Below are 21,335 nucleotides of genomic sequence, written 5' to 3' on the forward strand. Positions count from 1 at the left end.
TCCAGCACCCTGATGCTGAAAATTAGCAATAAGGTTAAGTAAAATGTAATCATTAGTATCTGGGGTATCAATAGCATTAACTAACATTGATTTACTCCATTCAGTATGCAAACATTAAAGTGTAAGCTAACATTTGCTAAAATCCTAATATTAGCTTAAATTTTGTAAGTAGCATGAGGATCACAACAAACATATTGACTGTCATTAACTTGCTTCATTGAGAATGATAAACATAGCTAATATATAATAAATGCACTATAATGCTTATTTTAGATGCAATGTTAATCTTAGCATGGAGTTTCAATTCTTATAATAAATCAATATTAAGTGAAAATGTAAGAATTTTTAAATCTGTAATAAAAACATGTGGTTTTGGTGTTACGGTTTAAAATGTGTGATGTATGAGTTTACAGTTACAATGTTTTAGTTCCCACTGACCTTGGGAGGGAGCAATGAACTTTCTCAAGGAGGATAAGAGAAAACTCACACTATTCAGCATATGTTAGCCTCAATGATGGGAATGTGTGTTGTTTCTCTCCTACTCTGTAAGTAATATGCTGTGTGTGTTAATTTGCTATTAGCCAATCCCATCAGCGAATGTGGGAGAAAAATTGAAAAATGACATCCAATCATTTTTCTGTGCAGGAAATGGGGGTCTTCATAGACGAGTTCTTAAATTTTAAACTTCACGTCAAATATCTACTAATAAAGTTGTTCTGTTTTTTAATTTAAGGTTTTATCTGCCTTTAACTTTGTTTTTTTATGTTACTGGTACTTTGTTACTGTGGTTACAGCAGAGGACTCTTGTATGCGCAAGCGCTGTGTGTCAGGTTCGGGGTGAATACCGTTAGCACTGCTGTCTGTTAGTGTGTGTTTTCCAACCATCAATAAAGCTGAGTTATAAAAGACAAAAAGAAAAGCTTGTCCATTCCACACTCCTTATTAATGACAAGTCTAAACAGCAAACCGAAGTGCACTTGTAACTAACTAGTTAATTTCTTGCTCTGGATTTTATGTAGGGGAATGTCTAAACCTTTCTGAAAATCCTATGCAAAAAATTTTCATTTATTCACTGTTTTGTGTTTTTCATAAACAACTCCAATAAAATTCATTGATGCTTGTAATTGTGATGTAATTAAACTATTATTCATTCAAGTTATTCACAATTTACACTTTCTGTTACTTTTAAAATAGATACTTTGTATGGATTTTGAAGAGATCTGATGCTTTAGTCCCTCCCCGTGTCAGTAAAAGCAGTAATGCACGCAGTCTGCATTGTACTGAGAGCTCAGGTCAGTTACTCAGCAGTATTTCCGCCCTGCACAGCTCTGATGCAGATCAGACTGTCTGCCAGCACAGAGGCTGCAGAGACTGCTCTCCCCTGCCATGCTGTCGGCCTGCAGCCTGACTTCAATCTGATCACCATCGATCCTTGTGTTATTCCACCATGAAGGGAGATGAGATTCAGTCACAGTTAGATCATTTTCTGGAAACCAAAATAGCATGTGAACATCTGTCCATCTTCCCTTCTTTCAAGCGACTTTCTTTTACCTCCTGGATCAAGGCGAACATCTCAAAGAAGGAATGCTCCTTTTTTCAGAGGGATCCCAGGTAGGATGATTCACTACTCTTTAAACTGTGCTTGTAGTTTGATGCAATGTTTTACTAATAATGAGAGGAAACTGATCTCACTGCAGTTAAATCTCATTTTGAGTCACTACTGTGTTTCCACTTAAAGTGCTATGAAATACCAATAACTATTTACAGAACTGTTTTGTTCTGTATTGTTAAAGAATCAACTAAAATTTTGATTTTTGTTTAAATTGTTTGATGCAATCTAAAAATATCCAGTTGTGACAATCGTTTAATTTTACAGTTGAACATTTTGGATCTTAATTTACCTGATAGAACGGATAGAAAAAAGTGGCTTGATGCAAGAGAAGTTAAATCAATTTGTATTATTTTCCCCAATATTTCTGAATCACTGTGAGGATTGTAAAGAATACCAAGGCAGTACAATAACATCACTATCATAGTGCATAACCCACATGTCTAAACTTCTTCCACCAACATAGAAATGTGACATCATGTAATTTGTGTTTTTTACAGGAAAGAGCAATTATGTCGTTGTGGATACTCAAAGAGTGACCACACTGATGAAGCCATCAAGCCAGAGGACTTCACCGGGGAAACCTGGGACAAAGGAAAACATATCCGCAAAGCTCCAACAGACGCTTTTGGAGACATCAGCTTTGGTGGTCTGGGGCAAAAGACAAGCAAGGTAAAATAATCCTATCTCCAACTCTAAACTCTAAAATAATCTCACACAGGGGGCTGGTGTTGTAGGCTTGATTTAAAGGAACTCTGTGTTTCAGCTGTTTTGCAGTTTTCTGGAATATTTTCTGAAGCATTTTTGTTATTTTCTCTTTTGATTTGGTCTAAACACCTCGGACCGAACGCTTTTGATTGCCTGGTGTGTGAATGTTGGTAAATATTTATACCCTTAAACGTTTTCAGATTTTTTCATGATTGTACTGTAAGATTACAATACAATCATGTAATTGATTACATCGACAGAGCCAGTTAAGAAATAAAATAAATAAACCTGATTTTATTGTAAGGTGACAATACAATAGTAATTACATTTTTGTAATAATCTAACTTAGACCCAATCGTTAGGTGGAAGAAAAATATATTTTTATAATTTTGAAATATTTTATGTGTGGTGTTTATTTGTGTTTACTCGTGATACCACCAAATGAAATTAGATTTTAAATGCCATACATCCTTCCATACTGACATCAACTCTTACCAGCTTTATCTCTTTCAAATAAAAGCATCTCCACATGGTGATGCTGACACCACATTGTTTTACAGTGGGGATTGAGTGTTCAGGGTAATCTACATTTTTCAACTACACATTGTGTTTTGTATGTATTTTGCTTATGGCTGGAATTTTAATGCATTTAATCTAATTAATGTTTTTAAATTTTTAACGCAATTAATCATTTTTTTTACTCACAAAAGTTCAAAGCTGGAACTTTTTTCATTCACATGTTTCTGTTATATCTGTAAATCTGGTGCATAAGCAACATCTCTACATGGCTGTGGTTTGACAAAACATTTCTTAAAAATCTCCATGTAGGAATATTTTTTGTAAGGCACTGTAAATGCACACTACACCTTCTCATGCCACTTTTGTATGTTCATTGCCAGTATGCACGAGTGTCGTCAGACACCGAAGCTGAGGTGCTCTACGAGCTATTGACTCAACAATGGAAACTTTCGCCTCCAAATTTGCTCATATCTGTGACTGGAGGAGCCAATAACTTCTACCTGAAGTCCCAACTGCAGAAGACTTTTCGTAGAGGACTTATCAAAGTTGCCCAGACTACAGGTGAGACAGACAGAAAACTAAAGATAGGTGTGATGAATGTCAGCCAAAGACGCACTCAGTGATAATTTATCCTCTGTAGGTGCATGGATCATCACTGGCGGTACCCACTCTGGTGTGATGATGCATGTGGGACAGGCTGTGAGGGAGTACGCCCTGAGTAACACTATGCAGGGGCAAGTAGTGGCTATTGGAGTGGCAACTTGGGGAGTAATTCACAACAGGGATAAATTGGTACATGAAGAAGTAAGAAGAACACACTCTTCATATTATGCTTATGCATGGATTTGTGTGTTTCCTTCATAGTTTGCATTTGTCTGTCTGCAGGGTTGCTTCCCAGCTAATTATGTGATTGACACACAAGGTCAGGGTGCCCTGGCCTGTCTTGATAACAATCATTCCCACTTCCTGCTGGTTGATGATGGAACCAATGGACGCTATCTTGTGGAGACTGAGCTGCGTGCAAAACTAGAGAAACACATCTCAGGCAGAAATCTTGGAAACAAAGGTTAAAAGAAGATTAGTTCTCATTATATAAAAAAAAAAATTGTTTGACTGTAAATAACTGTTTCATTTATTTTGCCATCCAGTGAGTTCTATGACCATCCCAGTGGTTTGTGTGGCATTGGATGGAGGACCAGGCACACTCGATGTGAGTCAGCATTTGAATCTTGAAAATATATTGGAAGATCAATATATTCCAGTAATCTGACCTTTCATTTGCGTCTCCACTCAGACCCTCTATAAAGCCATGCTCAGTGACACACCATGCGTGATCCTGGAGGGCTCTGGCAGAATAGCAGATGTTATTGCTCAGGTGTTTGGAAAACCGGTCAGCCAGATCACCATCACCCTCATCCGACAGCAGATGAAGAAGTATTTTGGTCAAGAGTATGAAAAGTTCAAAGATCATGAGATTATAGAGTTTACAAAAAAGGTTTGTGTACTGATGATGCTCCAATCCATAATAGTACACTGAGGTGGTTTCGATGTTTTGATATGGGTCATATGGGCAAGTTGCCTGGCTTGGCCACAGAAGGGCTTTTGAGGAATTTGGCACTGTTGGGTTTGAGCTGACTCAAACCTCTACTAGGCCTAAAAAATGGCCAAGGCAGCAAAAGAATGCCCACGAAAAGTGTAAGAACCATACAGGATCCCAAACTTGCAGAGCTCTGAATCCTTTTTTAATATGTACTTCTTTAAAAAAGCAACTTTTTTTGCATTTTCACAGAAAGATCATTTCAACTTTTCTCAACCATCAGCAAGAACGAGAGAGCGTTTCCACCTGTTCTTAACCACCCAGCAAGATATGCAGCAATATGTTGCTTATCTTCTATAAATTTGTTGTTGAGAGTGTCACTTTGTCTGCCATCACTTGTTGGGTCAGCAGCATCAGAACCAGGCACCTTAAAAGGCTCAACAACCTGATAAAAAAGGCTGGTACTGTTCTATTGGTGACTTAGGGTGCAAAGAAGAATTTTATATGAAATCAAGAAAATTATGGACATCCACGGCCATGCTCTTTATGTCACTGTCATTGAAAAACAGTGTGTCTTCAGTAAGAGGCTTCTTCAGATTTGTTGTAACACAGACAGCTATAGGAAATATTTCCTCCCCACAGCCATCGCCATCAACAATCACTATTTAATTAAATGAGTTACTATAACATTATTTTTTCTTTGGGATCAGTAAAGTAGTTTGAACTGAATTGAATTGAATTGAATTGAATTGAATTGAATTAAATTGAATTGAATGGAATTTAACTGAAATGAATTTAACTGGAATGTACTTTACTTAACTCAAATAGTGTTAATAAAGCTCTCAGAAACTCATTAAAGGCATGGTAAACTTAATATATTTATACTTCCAAATTTGAAGAAAATGCTAGCAAATAGAAATAATTGTGATAGTACTACCTGACTTAAAACTGGAGGTATTTAAACTGATGTGCTTCAGTAAATCTTCTCTTAAGTCACGTTTCAGTATTTGTCTTCTTTAGCAGTCTGAAGTAAACCTCCTCAAACAGCACTCTGGGTCGGATCCTGTGTTTGCTCTGTTTCCAGATTCAGGACATCATCGAGATGTCTCATTTGCTGACAATATTCAAAGCAAGCGAGGACGATCAGGGGGGAGTGGATTTGGATGTGGCCATCCTAAAAGCTCTTCTCAAAGGTAAGGTAACAACAATGTCTTGCAAAAGACTTTTATTTTAAAATCCTACAACACTCTTCCTCTTTCTGGCCTTCTACAATTTCAAATTGCAGTGAATTTCATTGTTATTTTACGAAGTTGGACCTCACAAAGTAGATGGAATGAAATTGATACATAATTTTTACTTTTATTCTAATACTCCAACATAAAATCCATTGTATATACTTTAGACTCACTATAAATCCAGGTGCAGTGTGAAGGCCTCAAAAATTTGTTAGAAACCTTAAAGAACAAACCATCAAAAACACAGAAGAACAGAGGAACAAAGCAGAGGTAAAGTCGTTCATACTGGCACAACAACAAATCTGCAATGTAGCTAGACTGATAGGCCAGGCAAGGGGAACATGATTTTAGAAACTGTGCATAGTAACTTTTACCTGAGATAAAAGTATTTGCAGACAGGACGACTTGAAATGTATACACTTGAAAAATCTGGTTTTTATGGAAGGGTTTGAATTGCTTAAATAAAACCATAAGACCAACATGGCAAATAACACCAAAATACCATTTTTGGCAGAAATCAAAAGTAACAGTAGAAGAGGTGGAAAATCAATACTTGATATGTTCACAATGGTCCCAGCATCATGCCACGGGAATGTTTTTCTTCAGCAGGAGCAGAGAAGCCGGTCAGATGGAACTAAACACACATCAGTCCTGAAAGAAAACCTTTTGGAGGTTGCAAAAGACTTGAGACTGGGGTAGAAGTTAACCTTCCTGTGGGACAACCCTAACCCTACAGTCAGAGCTTCAATGGTGTTGTTTAGATCAACGCATATTCCTGTATTAGAATGGCCCAGTCAAAGTCCACCTAAATCCAATTCGGAATCTGTGACAAGACTCAGAAATTAATGTTCTGTCATGTGAGAACATAGCTTTATTTGATAGAAACAAAAATAAACAGAACAAATATTTTATCTCCCTTTATTACTTCACAGGTCTTTGTGTTGTCCTGTAACATAAAATTATATTAATCTTAATATACTGTTGTTTCTTGTTATAATGTGGATGAAGTGTCTGGATTTTGGGAATACTTTGGAAGATACTGTGTAAATGTCAGAATAGATTGAGTGCAGTCCAGATTCACAACACAGCGATGAGCTTGAAGGGGAGAAGACTTAATGCAATGCACTTTTCACAGAGGGGATTATGTTACTTCTCAGAATACGCAGTCACAGCTCAAAAGTATCAAATGTGAAGTGATTGAAGACCAAGACGTATCTTCCTGGCATTAGTGAACATTGATTTTGTGGAAAGAAATGTGCCAATGTGTTTAGAAACATGCAATGTTTCCTCCTGGGCCTCACCAGCATCCCTTCAGTGCAAGGTTAATGCATGTTGTGTAGAAGACGCTCCATGCACTAAAACAGTGTGGGTCCACACCACTGAACACTCCATTAATGTCATCAGGAAACAATCCAACTTACTCAGCTATTTTCGTTCATCTGCTGTCTCCTAGTCTAACCCAAACTTTAGTCTATGAGTTTTCCGATCTTTTCAACCAAAGCCACTTCTCTGCTTCTTAAACGGTTTGTTAGAGGGGTTATTTGCCTTAAATAAAAGTGAATAAGTGTGTGTGCAATAGATATTCTGACAACATTTACCTGTCAGTGAGTATTCTACCTTCAGCTTCAAAGACTGATGAATCACGAGGAGGTGAGTCCTGGAAGAGGCAGCTGGAGCTGGCTATCACCTGGAATCGAGTGGACTTAGCTAAGACTGAGATTTTCACTGAGCAAAGCATGTGGAAGGTGGGTTTGATTCAGACCACTGTGCCGGTTGGAAAAAAGGATTTAGATTTGAACTTTATTTAAAATTATTCCACCAATAAATGTTTAAGTACTGTTTCTAATTTTAGAAAAGCAGGTCAATATGGAGTCAGGACAAACAGATCAGCAGCGAAGCGGCTTTCAACACTATAACTTGTAAAATATTTATTAAACTTTTTTTAAAATTCGGGATTCAAGTAGTAGCACATACCTCATTAATGCAATTAAATAATGAAAATTCATGTTTGTTGGAGATCCCATGTGGTGCTCCACAAGTATTGTAGAGAAAATGGTTAATTTATTATGTTTCTTTGAGCATTGTGAGGGACCAGACTCAAACGAGGACAAAAAATTGTTCAAAGTAGAAAAAGTTAAATTCAATTCTTCCAAAGATAATGAACAAAACATAAAGATTTAATGCAAGAACAAGTCAAATGATAAATAACAAATTTGGGCCCAATTTAACTCAGGTCAATTGAACTTTAACTGAACACAAACAAAACTGACCTGCAAACAAAGTCCAAAAGGCTCCTTAAATAGGGATGGAGTAACTTAAATCTACCACATGAGGGAGGCACAACATAACAAAAGAACAAATAAATGCAATATTAACTAAAGCATCCTATGAAACAAATAAAGCAAAACTAACTTTAACTTAACACAAATAATAACAAGTGAATAAGTGACAAAATTAACTAATTAAAATCAACTTGAAACAACAAAGTCTCCCCCCTTTAGTCTTTCAGAAAAGCGAATGGTTTGTTCCAGGTTTCCTCCTAAAGCTGGTTTGTAATTGCAGCACCTCAAACAAAAGAACAAGTGTAAGTGAACCATTCAGACAGACATTAGCTAAAGTGTGCACCCATTAGAAAATATATGTCTAAATGAAATAACTAACTTAAACAAACTATAAGCTATAACTAATATAAACTCTGCATCCCCAGAACCAGAACCTAACGAGGAGAAGCGGCATTCAGCATCTATGCACCAAAAATCTGGAACAAACTTCCAGAAAACTGTAAAACAGCTGAAACACTGACTTCCTTTAAATCTGAACTAAAAACCCACTTGTTTAGAGTTGTAGTTGAAACGTAATCAATTGCAAATTTATTGACGGAATCTGACTTGATGTTGTGTTTTTATTGTTGATTCTATGTTGCATTTTGATTTGATGTAAAGCACTTTGAAATGCCTTGCTGCTGAAATGTGCTATACAAATAAAATTTGATTGATTGATTGATTGATTGATTGATTGATTGGTTGGTTGGTTGGTTGGTTGGTTGGTTGGTTGGTTGGTTGGTTGGTTGGTTGGTTGGTTGGTTGGTTGGTTGGTTGGTTGGTTGGTTGGTTGGTTGGTTGGTTGGTTGGTTGGTTGGTTGGTTGGTTGGTTGGTTGGTTGGTTGGATTGGTTGATTGGTTGATTGGATTTGGTTGGTTGGTTGGTGGTTGGTTGATTTGTTGGTTGGTTGGTTGGTTGTTGGTTGGTTGGTTGGTAAAATTATTTTAATTGGTTGTTGGTTGGTTGGTTGGTTGGTTGGTTGGTTGGTTTGGTTGGTTGGTTGGTTGGTTGGTTGGTTGGTTGGTTGGTTGTTTTTGGTTGGTTTGGTTCTGGTTGGTTGTTGGTTGGTTGGTTCATTTGGTTGGTTGGTTGGTTGGTTGGTTGGGTTGGTTGGTTGGTTGGTTGGTTGGTTGGTTAATTGATTGATTGATTTCTTTGATTGATTGATTAACAAACATAAAACTAAATTGTTCAAATGGTGGTGGTAGGAGCATTCAATTCACATTCCAAAAGTGAAAAACCATTTGAAACCCTGCAGTTAAATTCCTACATAAAATTAAATTCCTGTCTAAAGTGAGGTGTACATCTGATTTTTCTTAAAAAGATATATATTTAACAGATAATGGGTGCAATGAATGATTGTTCAATTTATATGATATTTCAGACACGTTGGCTTTTAAAATTGTCTCCTTTTTAACATATAACTGTTTTCACCAACATAAGAAAGTTCTACCTTTCTTTCTTTAGTCCAACGACCTCCATTGGGCCATGACTTTAGCCCTCGTTGGCAACAAGCCTGAGTTTGTGAGTCTTCTCCTGGAGAGTGGTTTGTGCCTGAGGGACTTCCTGAAGGATGACAACACCCTTTGTGAGCTCTACAAACAGCTCCCCGACTGCTTCTTCTTGTACAAGTTGGCCAAGAGGGTGAACCTTACCAGCAGCAACAGGGATCAGGCACCGGGCCAAGGGGTTCATGTTCCGGAAGAAGTAAGAGAAAAGATCTCACTGACTCATTCTGAACTTTATTCAGTTTATATTAGAATAAAAAAATGGTAAACCAAGAAAAGTATTTGTTTAATACTTTGTTGAGCCGCTTTTGGCAGCAATTACAACCTGAAGTCTTGAAGCCTTTTGAATTTGATTCCACAAGCAGTTTCGCCCATTCTTCTAGAGATCTTGGCCGTCTGCTTTGCGTCGTTTTCCTGCTGTCAAATGGACCCTTGCCCCAGTTTGAGGTCAAAATGTTTCTATCCTGAATATTTCTTGAGGTTGCTGCATTCATCTTTTCCTCTATATTGAAAAATCTGCCAGTTCCTGTTGCTGCAAAGCATTCCCACAGCATGATGGTGTCACCACCATGCTTTACTGTGGTGATGGTACTGGCCTGATCATGAGTCGTGCCTCATCTCCTTCAAACACGACCCCTGGCATTTGCCTCTTGTTCATGGGATGTGATTGGATTAATTTCTGTTCAAAATGTCATTGACAGGTTTATTTGTTTAGTATTTAATCAAAATTAATTTTATTTCTAAGACTTTTATTAATTCACTGACTCTTCCATGTCTGGCAGCTTAGTGGAGATTACTCCTGACCAGTTAACCCAAAATCCCAATTGCTGACATTTTTTCCAGGTATCTAAAGATCAGACAATGATCCAGGACCTGTTGAGGCAGAACAGAGCTGAAACCCAGAGGGATCCAGGCAGTGACCTTTTCCTTTGGGCAATTATCCAGAACAACAAAGAGCTGTCTGAAATTGCCTGGGATCAGGTGATTAAAAATTCCAGTAGATGTAAAATGAAAGTGTCTTCAAAGTGGTTTATGTTTGTAACTTTGCATTTCTGTGTGTGTATGCAGTGTAGAGACTGCATGTCTGCTGCTCTGGCTGCCAGTAAGATCCTGAAGAAAATGGCAGAGGAGTCAATCGATGCAGACGAGCCTCAGGAAATGCTGGATCTCGCCAATTACTTTGAAAATCGTGCGATTGGTACGAGACAGAGGTAAAGAGAACATTTACAGACCAAGATGGGATTTATTGAGCTGCATGTGTTTTCTTCAGGTGTGTTCAGCGAGTGCTACAACAGTGACAAAGAGCGTGCCCAAAAGCTGCTGGTTCGAAGCTCATGCTTTTGGGGCAAGACAACATGTCTGAGGCTGGCGCTCGAGGCCGATGATAAAAACTTTGTGGCTCAGTCAGGTGTTCAGGTGAAGCAGATTTTTATTTATATTGTATAAATTAATACATGTAGTACATTAAACTGTGCGGTCAGATCACAGACCAAATTTTAACCTTTTTCATGGTACTGTATATTTAACAGCGTAAAGTTAAGTAATTCAACATCTTGAATACAGACCAAAATAGTGGTGTGCAAAAGTCACTCATTTCTGTTTTCTCCAGTCTTACAGATTGCTATAAGCGATTCAAAGACAGTCTGTTTTCTTGTACCCGAGTAATTCATCAAAAATCTTGATAAGAAGCTTGTGCTTTAGGATCTTCTTACTCAGATCTGGTGTGGTGAGCTTTCAGTTGAAAATCCTGTGTGGAGGGTGCTGGTCTGCATGGTCTTCTTCCCTCTGATCTACACAAGATTTGTGGTTTTCAGGTGAGTTATTAATGGGAGTAATTTTATAAATGAAAACCTCATAAGTTGAAACATGATGAACTCATCCAGAGAGAAACTGAGTTATGTTGATAATGATAATTAATTTTGCACACAAATCTGTTTCTGCCCACAGTAAGCCAAATGTGGAGCCTCTGAGCTGCTGGTCCAGACTGGTTGGATTGTACTGCTCTCCTCAGGTCAAGTTTTATGGAAACATTGTCTCATACTTTGCCTTCCTGTTCCTCTTTGCTGTGGTCCTGATGGTCGACTTCCAGAGTACACCATCTATAGTAGAGCTGGTGCTCTACTTCTGGTTATTCTCTCTGGTGTGTGAGGAGATCAGACAGGTGAGATGCTGCAAATATAACGGACATTCATTGATAAACATACTACGGCTTCCAGACTTAAATGTACCCCTAAAGATGTGCAAAAACTTTAAAAATGGGTTTCCTCCTTGTGGAGAGTACCTCGGAAACCTCACCATGGCGGCATCCACTAGGCCTCCTAACCAGAACCCAGGCCACTTCAACTGGCTCCTCTCAATATGGAAGAGCAGCAGCTCTGATTGTTGAAAAATCAGGGGAAAAAAACAGATTTTTGTTGCTTGTAGCTGCGATCTTGTACTTTTGGTCGACCCAAAAAGAAGGTGGAAACGTAGATTGACAAGTAAATTTAGAGCTCCACCTTTCAGCATAGCTCTCTCTTCACCACAACAGAGTGCATCACTACAGACACAGCATCAATCTGCTTATCAATCGCCCAGCCCTCCTTTTTCTACTGTCATGAACAAAACCCAGAGATGCTCCTTCTTCTGAGGCAGTACCTCTTTCCCTCCCCAAAGAAGGCACTCTACTCTTTTCTGGTTTATGACCATGGTCTTGTATTTGGAGACACTGATCCTCATCCTGGCCTCTTCACACTTAGCTGTAGACATCTCCAGTGAAAGCTGTAGATCACAACTTGATGAAGCTAATACGACCATATCATCTGCAAAAAGCAGAAACCTGATTCTAAGGCCACCAAATTCGATCCCCTCAACACTTTGGCTGAATCTCGAAATTCTGTCCATAAAGGTTATGAAGAGAATTGGTGACAAAGGGCATCTTTGGCGGAGCCCTACTCTGACAAGCTTTGACACCAGTTGTAACCTAATGGCTACAATGGCTCGTTTTGACTCTCGCGTTACTTTCTATAGGATTTGGTCAAATGCCTTCTCCATAAAACACATGTAGACTGGTTTGGTGAACTCCCATGCACCCTCCAGAATCATTGCTGAGAGTGTAGAGCTGGTCCAGTGTTACATGGCCATGACGAAAACCACACTGTTTCTCCTGAATCTAAGTCTTAGCTACCTGATGGACTCTCTTCTCTAGAACCCTAAAATAATTACCAACCCCCTTCCAGAACCTCCACTGCAACAATACAAATGTGTGGCTTTCTGTATCCTTTACGTAGATATTACATGCTGATCCCTCTTCAAAACATAAAATCTAGGAGAATGAGTAGCTTCATCATATTTTATTTTTAACTGTTTCAACATTTAAAGCTGTCCAAATTAGAGATCAAATATAATCTTATTCAGAATAAATATACAATGACAGACAATAACATCCTGACATCTCAGTCTAAATCTCTGTTTTCTGTTTCAGCTGTTTTATGATCCTGATGGTTTTGGATTTCGTAAGAAAGCCAAGAGATACATTCATGAGATGTGGAACATTTTGGATGTCATCTCCATCGTGCTTTTCTGTCTAGGTCTTTCATTCAGGTACCTTCTCTGTCTCTCAGAGAGACATGGAAAGGCTTTCAAGCTACTCAATAATCTGTGACTCACCTACCTTTAATTTTATTTTGTTTTTTTTACCTCAGGTTGACAGCTGAGTTGTTTTACGCAGGTAAAATCATCCTGTGCATCGACTTTGTGGTCTTCTGTCTCCGTGTCATGGCAATCTTCACAATCAGTCGAACACTGGGACCTAAAATCATCATAGTCAGGAAAATGGTGAGGAGTTTGCATGAATTTTAAACGATGAACTTGATCAAATGTGGAGACAGCAGTATAGTACCGATCTTCCTGACAATTACACACCTCTAGTCCTTAAAATAGTCTTTGAAGGCATAATTTTGACAGCAGGGTGCACAGTCCTGAAAAATAGGACTTTTTGCTGTCCATAAAGGTTATGTACAGAATCGGTTCATAATCTTGTTCATAACAAGATTATTAACATTATCTTGTTAATAATGGTCTACAGCTGTAAATATGTGTTCTTAGATTATTAAAGAAGCCCCAAAACTAAACTGTAATTTAACCCATTGTGGATTTTAAATGAGGGCTGCACAGTGGTGCAGTTGGTAGCACTATGGCAGCAAGAAGGTCCTGGGTTCAAATCCCATCCATCTATTATCTTTACACAGTAAAGATAATAGATGGATGGAATTCAAACGAGAAATGTAAATGCATCCCGTCTCAGTGTTAAGTACAAAACTATTCTCTCTTTATTACTAAAAAAATTATCATCTGGTGTCTACTTTAGCTAGTTTCATCCAAGTCGTTCATAATGCTGTTGCTGCAGAGAGTGTATCTGTGTCTGACAAATTAATTTCAATTAAGTCCTACATTTTTGTTTCTTTTCTGAGTATAAATCTGAGTAATGTCTAATCTTTTTGTGCTCTAACTGAAGTAATTTTGTGCTCCAGATTATGGACATGTTCTTCTTCATGTTCCTCCTGAGCATCTGGGTCGTGGCGTACGGTGTGGCCAAACAAGGCATCCTCATCCAAAATGACAATCGACTGGACTGGATCCTCCGTGGGGCTATTTACGAGCCGTACCTCATTATATTTGGAAGTTTCCCTGAAAATATTGACAGTGAGTGGAGAAGTGTTGTTTTATTATGTCTGGAAAAATACAATATGAGGCAATGCGAGACGTGTTTTCTTTTTGATACAGCGTTTTCTAGTTTGTGTTTTGTCTCCTGCAGACGCTGCATTTGATATAAATTCATGCAGCATGAATGGAACGGATCCCCTGAAGCCCAAGTGTCCTGTGCTGAATGAAAACCAAATGCCAGTCTTCCCTGAGTGGCTCACAATCTTAATGCTCTGTATTTACTTGCTCTTTGCCAACATATTGCTCCTCAACCTCCTCATAGCCATCTTTAAGTGAGTCCTTAGCACCACACCTTTGTTCAAATTTGGTTTCCAACATAACGAATCTGTTAATCTTTCGCCTGCACAGCTACACGTTTGAGGAAGTCCATGACAACACGGATAGAATCTGGAAGTTTCAAAGATACGAGCTGATCAAAGAGTATCACAGCCGCCCAGCTGCCCCACCTCCTTTCATCATCTTCAGTCATCTCTACCTCTTCATCAGAAAAATTGTGCTGTTCAAAGCTCCGATCCTATCTACTGAGTTCAGTAAGGCCGTAATCCCCAACTTCCAGAGATATTCTCAGGGGCACAGCTTTTAATGATCATCTCCCTCTCCTGTGTTGTAGATGATTATCCATATTTAGTTCCAAGAATACATTCTTTCTCGTAATCATTTGTAGTTATTTCTATTTTACTAAAAGTGAACTAATCAGAGATTTGCATTGTCAAGTTTTTGCAAAGGCTTGACTTGCCGATTTCTCATTCAATCAGATTTATACATTCCTGTCATTTGCATTTTCAAACAAACATTTAAAAAAATGTTTACAACCAATCATGCATCAAAGTCTGTTGTTTGAGTTTACAGCACAAATCTGTTTATATTGTATATACGCCAATGGTATTTAAATTACACCAATGCAGTGTAATTTAAATACACTGCATTGGTGTAATTTAGATTGCAAACCCACTTATTCTTAGTGGGGTTGCAACCTAGCGAGGTCATGCCCTTCCCATCCGTCACTGGGCATCACAGGGACCTCCATACAAAAGTGTGTATGGAGGTCTGTGGAACCTTACAGACCTTCCAAAACAAAAGATAAGGTGACAATGATACAATTCACGCCACACTTTTTTTTTTCCAGAGAAGCAGCTTTCTCAGATAGAAGAAGAGGAGCTATTATCCTGGGAGGCCTTGATGAAGGACAGACACCTGCTGTCTGCGCAGCAGGAGCAGAGCCAGAGCATGGAGAGGCGCATTCTGGATACATCTCAAAAGTAAAATCCTGCAGAACGTTAATCTCTGCTGTCTTTTTTATCTATTCAAATCTGGCTATTAGATGGCTAATGTCTCTAGTGTAAGTTTTTGAATAATCTTTACTGAAATGGGGAATTTTATATTGCAAATGGTTATGTTAAAGTTTGTTGTTTTTTTTATAATTTGTGCCTCATTTTAGGATCTTGTGGCTCAGACTTTTAAAATTATCATCATTGAGTTAAACTCACATTGAAGCTTAAACCCAATATTATTGAACATCCATCCATCCATCCATCCATCCATCCATCCATCCATCCATCCATCCATCCATCCATCCATCCATCCATCCATCCATCCATCCATCCATCCATTCATCCATCCATCCATCCTTTTACACACTTATTCTTAGTGGGGTTGCAACCTAGTGAGGTCATGCCCTTCCCATCTGTCACTGGGCATCACAGGGACAATCATGCACGTACACACACTTAAGGAGAATTTAGAAAGACCAATCAATCTGTCAGTCATGTTTTTGGACTGTGAGAGGAAGCCGAAGTACCGGGAGAGAACCCACACATGCACAGAGAGAACATGCAAACCCCATGCAGAAAGACCCCAGGCTGGGATTTGAACCCAGAACCTTCTTGCTGCAAGGCAACACTACTACTGGTGCAGCCCTCAGTATTTTTGTATATTTGATAATTCAAACTCAGTTGTCAAGAAATTAGTGTTCAACTCCTAATTTTTCTTTTATCTATGTGGATAATATGTTTTGTTATAAAAACTGTGAAAAAACTGTAAAAGTTTATTTTTTTATTATTGTTATTATCAATCAGCTAATCTAAATCTCAGTCACTCATGTTACTTTTGCTTGTTTCTTGAGGGTTACCACCTTAACTGAACGGATGGAGAAACTAGAAGAACAGGTTATGAACTGATTTAGTGACTCGTTTAATCATAACCATATAAATTATGTTTGATTTCCATTCTTCTCCATTGCTGCCTGTGCAGCTTGTTAATTTACTGGTTACTTTGTGTCTTCAGGTCACCCAGTCAAATAAATCACTGCAGTGGATTGTTGACAGTCTGAAATCTCAGGGTTTTTCTGCAAAAGAAACTCAACCACAGGGTACAAACCATTAAACTCTCCTCAGTCACACCGTTACATTCACTCTAACCTTTTGGTTCATACAGAGTTATATAATTGCTTTACTTGTTTACTGTTTTTCTTGTTGACTTTTTCCTGCAGCCTCAACTGTACCAGATGAATCCTCCAACTCTTTGAGGAAACCAGAAAAAGAAGACGACTTCCACGAGAAGTCCTGTCAGTTTCAATACCCGGACAGCTTCCCTGTTCCAGAGGAAAAAGTACCGTGCAAGATACTTCACAAACAGTGCTTTGCAAGAGTTTACCCTTGAACATTTCCACATTTTGTTAAGTCACAAAGTGGTGCATAATTATCAAGAGGAAGGAAAATTATTCCCGATTTTCAGAGTTTTTTGCCAAAGAGGATCTGAAAAGTTGAAATGCATTGGTATTGCATGAAGTGCTGTGTTTGTCATTTTTTGTTTGTGGAGAACCAAATTACAGGCAGGAGTATTTAATGATATTAAAAAGAGGTGAGTGGGATTGAAGGAACGAATATTGCCAAATAAGACTAGTGAATGGTGCCACTGTTTACTGAGAGAATGTTCTGCCCCCAGGGAGGAGTGGAAGGAGCAGCATGTTCTGTGTGGTGAGGAGGAGGCGGTGGAGCATTGGAGGGTGGACAGGTTAGGTTGGTTAAAACGAGGAAGTGAGAAGATGTTTGGTTAGTTATCATAGATGTATTCTGCGAGGTTCTTGTAAAGGATGCTTTAATAGCCAATCCAGAGAACTATACATCGAGTAACTAGAGAGGAAACCGCATGGGCTGACACGCGGGGGCAACCTGCTCCTCTTAAGCGCCTGGTGATGAGCAGATTAGGAACAGGCATGCAGGTGAATGTAAATGCACAACACACTTTTATTATTTTTATTTGTTAGAAATGTTGAGAACATATAACTTCTTGTGGGTTTATTGAACATAATTGAATAAAATGCATTGCTTTTTGTTGTAATTAACAAAATGTGGAAAGTTTCAAAGGTTTCCAAGGTGCCATAAAGGAATATTCATTTTCTAAATCACAGCACAGAAAATGTGTTCAGGATTTATGGATTTGGATGTTTGTTTGTTCTTTTTGGCAGGTCAGTTTCAGTTCATTCATGCCGACCTACTACAGTTCTGAAGATGGAAATGGCCATGCAGGCAGGTATGTTATGAGACTACCCTCTACTGACCCAACCTCTTTGACCTGCTTTGCATAAACCTTTTTATCTGTACATTTTGCCTTTAATCACAGATCTGGACCAGAAGGCTTAGATAATTACAGGTGGGTTAAAACAAAGAATAACTGATGGTCGGTAACCTTAGGAGATCATCCTGATGTCTTTTATGAATCCTGCTATCATTAGGAACCCAGGAGGGACGACGGGCATTAGGGGAAGAGGCACACTCAGCCGTCTTGGTCCAAATTTGAACCTGGATCTCGTGATTACACGGTAGGTCATCTGATGTCCTGGCATGGGTTTCAAATGTTTGTCTCAGATCTGAAGAACTTGAAATTTGATTTTTCAGGTGGCGAGACAGTACAAGGTCTGCGCTGGAGTTCTTGGCTGTTTTGAACCAGAACCTTAGATCTTTAGCTTTACCTGGGGTGAGTGGTTATTGGTTCACTTTTATTTTGTTTTAGGTTTTAGTGAGGTACATTTATTGTTCTTCTGTACCGTCAGGGTCCTGTGGACTCTGTGGATCACCTGCCAGGAAATCTAAAGGAAATTCTGGGAAATAAGCTGTTTGAAGCCCTAGATGCAAAAGTGTCAGAGGGAACAAAGGTCAGTTTGGCTTCTGAATATTTTAGCTTCAGTTTCACTCAGAAATATTGATTTTATGAATGGAATTGTGATGTACCATGCAAAAAATATTGATACGCTTTAAAATCTTTTCACAATTAGTCACAGCTACAAATCTCAGTGTTTCTATATACTGTTTTATGTAATTTACGTATAAAAAGAATAATTATTAAGTGGATGTTTGTCAATATGTGAGAATCACGGATTTGTATTTTCCATTATTTCTCTTCAAGGAAATATTCAAAATTCAAAGAACCATTTTGCCCTCAGTCCCACTAATAGAATTTGCACAGAGCTGCAAAAATTGCATAAGCTTTTAAAAAATGGCCGCTAATATTTTTGAGAAACAAATAATATAGGAAATGTTGTCATTTTTTAAAGAACCATAATTTCATATCTACGTTCAACTTAAAAAAAACATATAACCTTTTATATAAATTATATAATTGATTTTCCAAAAACTTATTAGGAACCAGCTGCTTGTTGCAGATCAATAATCTTGGGAAAACTAATTTGTTTGCTTGTGATTTCTGTAAAACTATGTGTTGTTTATTTGCTTATATCTTGCTATTATAGATTATTATTTGTGTGTGTTCATCTATACGCCTTGTTTTGCTTTAGGTTGTTTTCTTGGATTCATATTTCATTTCTGTTTATTGTTTTAGTTCAGTCTCAAATTCAGTTTTTTGATCTTTCTGTTTATCTTTCACGTTCCCTTTGGCTGCCAGTTTTTTGTTCTCTATCTTCTCATCTCACCTCTCAGCTGCTTCCACTTCTCCCTGAGCTCTTCTGGTTCCCCTGTCATTTCGGCTCCTTCTTCAGAATGTATCTTGACTATTCTCATTGTTTTTCACTAGTTCCTCCCGTTATGCTGCCTGTTTCCTGGTCATCGCTCCATGTTTGTGTTCTCCAGCAGTCTATTGTGTCTAAGTTCTCTTTTGTTCACTTCTTCATTAAAAGCCATTTTTGTCAGCAGGTTTTTTGTGTGTGGGTCCTCGATTCTATTGCTGAGCATGACAAAACCAGTCGGTTCCTGGCTGTAACAAAACTTTTATAAATCCATGTTCCTTCATCCTTTATTTTGGGTTTTGTTTGTGAATAATGTTTATTTGCCGAGTTGAGTAATGATGAAGTTTTTCTTGATCTACTCTGGATTGTGTTTCAGGTGTCTGAGGGCTGCATGGACGACTGCAGGAACACAGACAATGCCTGGGTGGAAACAACTGTCCTAAACATTCACCTAGACAGAACAAGCCAAGTGATGGTGGACATTAACAACATGGTGGGAAGGATTTTACTTTTCTTTTTCATAAAATACATAGATTTTGATAAGTTTAGGAGATACTTGACCTGTTGTCATCCATAGGTTATAAGAGGTGACAGCTGCCTCCAGTGGCAGGAGGTGAGCAGCAGAATCAGACTCAGCCCAAACCAAAGACGCTCGCTGCAGCAGGTGGCGGAGCTGCACAACAGGACGTTCTGATCATTCTGGCCCTGTTTGACATTGTTATATTCATATTGCATTAAGAAAACTTAACTTGAAGCCTGGCACATAGAAGACAATCCTTGAATCACCTTGTGCCTTTCAGTGCCGCCTTTGTTGTGATTCATTTGAAGGAAATATGCAGCAAATCCTTACCTGAAATTCTGTTCTTTCGCTTCACTACAGTTTATATTGCTAACACTTCCTATCATCATAGCAAGTTCATGTTGTTATGATACAACTAAAAGTTTATTATGTTGTTGTTCTACAAATGTTTCAAGAAACAGCACTCTATATATCTATTGTGCTTGATGTGATACACCTTTGACCATAAAAGTGAATGAAAACGTCAATATTCAGTGGAATAGTATGGTTGAGTGAATACTACAGTCAATACAATGTCTGATAGACAAAATATATCACAGTAATAATTTGTCTATGTAGCAAACGCCATTACAATATTTATGGATGGCTTTTATAACAATGTATTACACTACTATCAATTCATTTATTTGAATAAACTTCAAATCTTCATCATATTTATATCTTTTATTCCAAGAATCCAATAAAATGACTGAAAGGTTCTTTTTTTTCTTGCTGTTTTACTTATAGACATCTAGCTACTTATTAGTCGTGTGTGATTTTAGTGTGTTTAGGAAGGGGATTTCTCAGAGTCCTCTGAGGACTCATTATTTCAGGTCAGTGATTTTTTTCAGCTCCTGCTTTGCTGCAGCTTGGTTTCGGAGCAGCTTCCGCCGCTTCTGATTGGCTGAGGGGGAGGTGGCCAGACACATGCTGTAGTATCGGTTTCACGCCCTCCTCGTAATCCCTACCGCTGTTTTCATCAAATACCGGTCCTTGTTAACTTATGTCTTCAGTGTAAAAACAGACATATTAGCATTGTATGAAAGCTGCACACGTAACAGCCAGTGACTTTAATTTACTGAGTTTAAATCATGTTTTTGTGTTATTGTAACGTTAATGTGATGTTATCTATAGTTTGTACGTAGACATAATAAAAAATACGACTGGCAGATCTTAGCTTTGTTCTGATTTTTGTGTCATAAATATTGTTTGTCCTACAAGCGCAGACAAGCTATTTTTAACTACTACGGCAAAGATAAGAAAAGAAGAAGACATCACACTCCACTTTTATTTTGTGACACTACACCAATTATTGCATTCAGAACAGAGCTTTGCTCATAATACAGGCACTTCGATCCCTAACGACATTCTGGGATAATTTAGTTTACAGAAAACAAAAGATAGCTAGATTTGGAACCACAAACAAAACCTTGATTTGAGAACTAAACCCCTGTTGTTGACAATATAAGGTACTTAAGAAATGACAGAGCGTGGCTAGTAAGAAAATTTAAAATGAATAACGTAACCGTTTTTTATAGAACATATTTTTTTACAAATAAAACATGAGCAGGTTGGTATGCATTTATATTTACCCCCCTTTATTTTGATTATAACATATAGTAAACCAAATAAGTGAATTAAAGCATTAAATAAATAGTAAATAAAATATTAGCA

The 21,335-nt window shown here is 38.1% G+C and overlaps 1 protein-coding gene across 1 annotated transcript; it reads left to right on the forward strand.

Annotated features, from left to right (window-relative positions):
- The first annotated feature begins 1,377 nt into the window (after positions 1-1,377).
- LOC122839944 (transient receptor potential cation channel subfamily M member 2-like) lies at positions 1,378-20,819 on the forward strand. The gene is given in 32 exon segments (XM_044131992.1): positions 1,378-1,611; positions 2,110-2,281; positions 3,217-3,397; positions 3,477-3,640; positions 3,722-3,902; positions 3,985-4,046; positions 4,131-4,331; positions 5,458-5,566; positions 7,232-7,353; positions 9,398-9,734; positions 10,292-10,419; positions 10,507-10,636; positions 10,709-10,854; positions 11,140-11,256; positions 11,298-11,331; positions 11,334-11,599; positions 12,902-13,020; positions 13,122-13,254; positions 13,950-14,121; positions 14,234-14,414; positions 14,491-14,672; positions 15,269-15,401; positions 16,265-16,307; positions 16,426-16,510; positions 16,631-16,749; positions 17,609-17,673; positions 17,764-17,793; positions 17,876-17,962; positions 18,039-18,117; positions 18,194-18,295; positions 19,479-19,595; positions 19,680-20,819. Coding segments are annotated over 32 exon segments (4,278 nt in total). The 5' UTR covers positions 1,378-1,447; the 3' UTR covers positions 19,797-20,819.
- Positions 20,820-21,335: the final 516 nt, after the last annotated feature.

Source organism: Gambusia affinis, linkage group LG11, assembly GCF_019740435.1.
Source record: "Gambusia affinis linkage group LG11, SWU_Gaff_1.0, whole genome shotgun sequence".
In the NCBI taxonomy this organism is placed as follows: Eukaryota; Metazoa; Chordata; class Actinopteri; order Cyprinodontiformes; family Poeciliidae; genus Gambusia; species Gambusia affinis.